Genomic DNA, 1,754 nt, shown 5'->3' on the forward strand with positions numbered 1-1,754 from the left:
ATGCTGAATAAGACATCAGTTAGAGAATTCATTGTTCTGGGATTTACAGATGACCCAGAGGTACAGGCTGTGATATTCTTCTTTATGTTGTTCATGTACTTATTGAGTGTAGGTGGAAACCTGACAATCATCCTGTTAACATTATCAAATGTTTGTTTCCAGACTCCTATGTATTTCTTCCTCAGGAATTTCTCTTTCTTAGAAATTTCGTTCACAACAGCCTGTATTCCTAGATTTCTGATCAGCATTGCTACGGGAGACACGACCATTTCCTACAATGCTTGCATGACACATATTTTTTTAATCCTTCTGGGGGCCACAGAGATTTTCCTTCTAGCTGTAATGTCCTATGACCACTATGTGGCTATCTGCAAACCTCTACATTACATAATTGTCATAAGTGACAGAGTCTGCAACCGGCTTGTAATCAGCTCCTGGCTAGCTGGTTTCCTCGTTATCTTTCTCCCAGGGATTATGATACTCCAACTGGATTTCTGTGACTCCAACATTATTGACCACTTCGCTTGTGACTCTTCTCCTCTGCTGCTGATGGCTTGCACAGACACAAAGTTTCTAGAGCTTATGGCATTTCTCTTAGCAGTATTCACACTCATGGTAACTTTGGCCTTGGTGATTCTCTCCTACACACTCATCCTGAGAACAATTCTGAAGATCCCCTCAGTCCAGCAAAGGAAAAAGGCCTTTTCCACTTGCTCCTCCCACATGATTGTGGTTTCCACTTCTTATGGCAGTTGCATTTTCATGTATGTAAAGACATCTGCACAGGAAGGTGTGGCTTTGAGCAAAGGTGTAGCGGTACTTAACACCTCTGTGGCTCCCATGCTGAATCCCTTTATTTACACCTTAAGGAACCAGCAGGTGAAACAAGCCCTTAAAGAATTCACCAAAAAAATGTTCCTAAACAAGTACTAATCTTTATGAAATCTGTAGCTGAAACTACACACAAAACAGACAAATCAAATCACTGTTCTAAGTGGTAGGCATACGTAGGAGAATAAAGCACACAAAAGTTCCTGCCGCTGTAGAGCTTCCTTCTAGCCACAGCCAGCATAATAGAAGAATAAACTACTAAGAGCTTCAATAAGTGATAAATGCTTTAAGAAAAAAAAAAAGAACTATTTAAGGAAAGGAGGACAAAAATCTAAGTAGGGTCATCAAAGATTTCATAATCATTACATGGCTACTTTTTCATTTCATTTTCACCATTCAAATGTACTTCACTGTATTCTTTACCATTTTTCTCTTCTTTCATTTCCCCAAGTCCATATAGTGATTTGTTTCACACATGTCAACCATGTGTGACTTTAAGTATTAGTCCTTACTTTAAAAGTTCAGTAGCAAGATCTAGAAAACCTATTCCAATGCTACATAAAAATAAATGATCCGAAACAAAATTAACAGCAACCCACAGTTAACTAATAGAATGGAAGTTAACTTCAGAGTTTTGAAAACTATGCTTTATGGTTACTTCTAGCAATGGGCAATGTCTCCTCCCTACTCTTCCTGTGTTAGTCTATTGAATCAGATATTCAGAATGGTTATAGGGAAAACACAGCTGATTAACAATGATCTTGTAAAAATGGGTTATTTCAGGCTGTCAGGTGATTTTTCTATCAACTATGCTCCATCAGAAATATTTATCTCTATCTTTTCAAATTATTTACCTTTTGTTAAGCAATAATTGGAATTGTGAGAGACCATTTCTGGGAAGGGGGATCTTCTCCCCTGATGCT

The 1,754-nt window shown here is 38.1% G+C and overlaps 1 protein-coding gene across 1 annotated transcript; it reads left to right on the plus strand.

Moving 5' to 3' along the window:
* LOC130685110 (olfactory receptor 6C65-like) lies at nt 1-933 on the plus strand. Its single transcript, XM_057508295.1, has one exon. It carries the CDS (start codon nt 1-3, stop codon nt 931-933), a length of 933 nt encoding a protein of 310 aa, XP_057364278.1.
* The last annotated feature ends 821 nt before the right edge of the window (nt 934-1,754 follow it).

The sequence above is a fragment of the Manis pentadactyla genome, chromosome 10 (assembly GCF_030020395.1).
Source record: "Manis pentadactyla isolate mManPen7 chromosome 10, mManPen7.hap1, whole genome shotgun sequence".
NCBI classification, from domain to species: domain Eukaryota; kingdom Metazoa; phylum Chordata; class Mammalia; order Pholidota; family Manidae; genus Manis; species Manis pentadactyla.

Excerpts from the sequence above, each read along its gene's own strand:
- LOC130685110 (XM_057508295.1), top strand. The coding sequence starts at position 1 with ATGCTGAATAAGACATCAGTTAGAGAATTCATTGTTCTGGGATTTACA.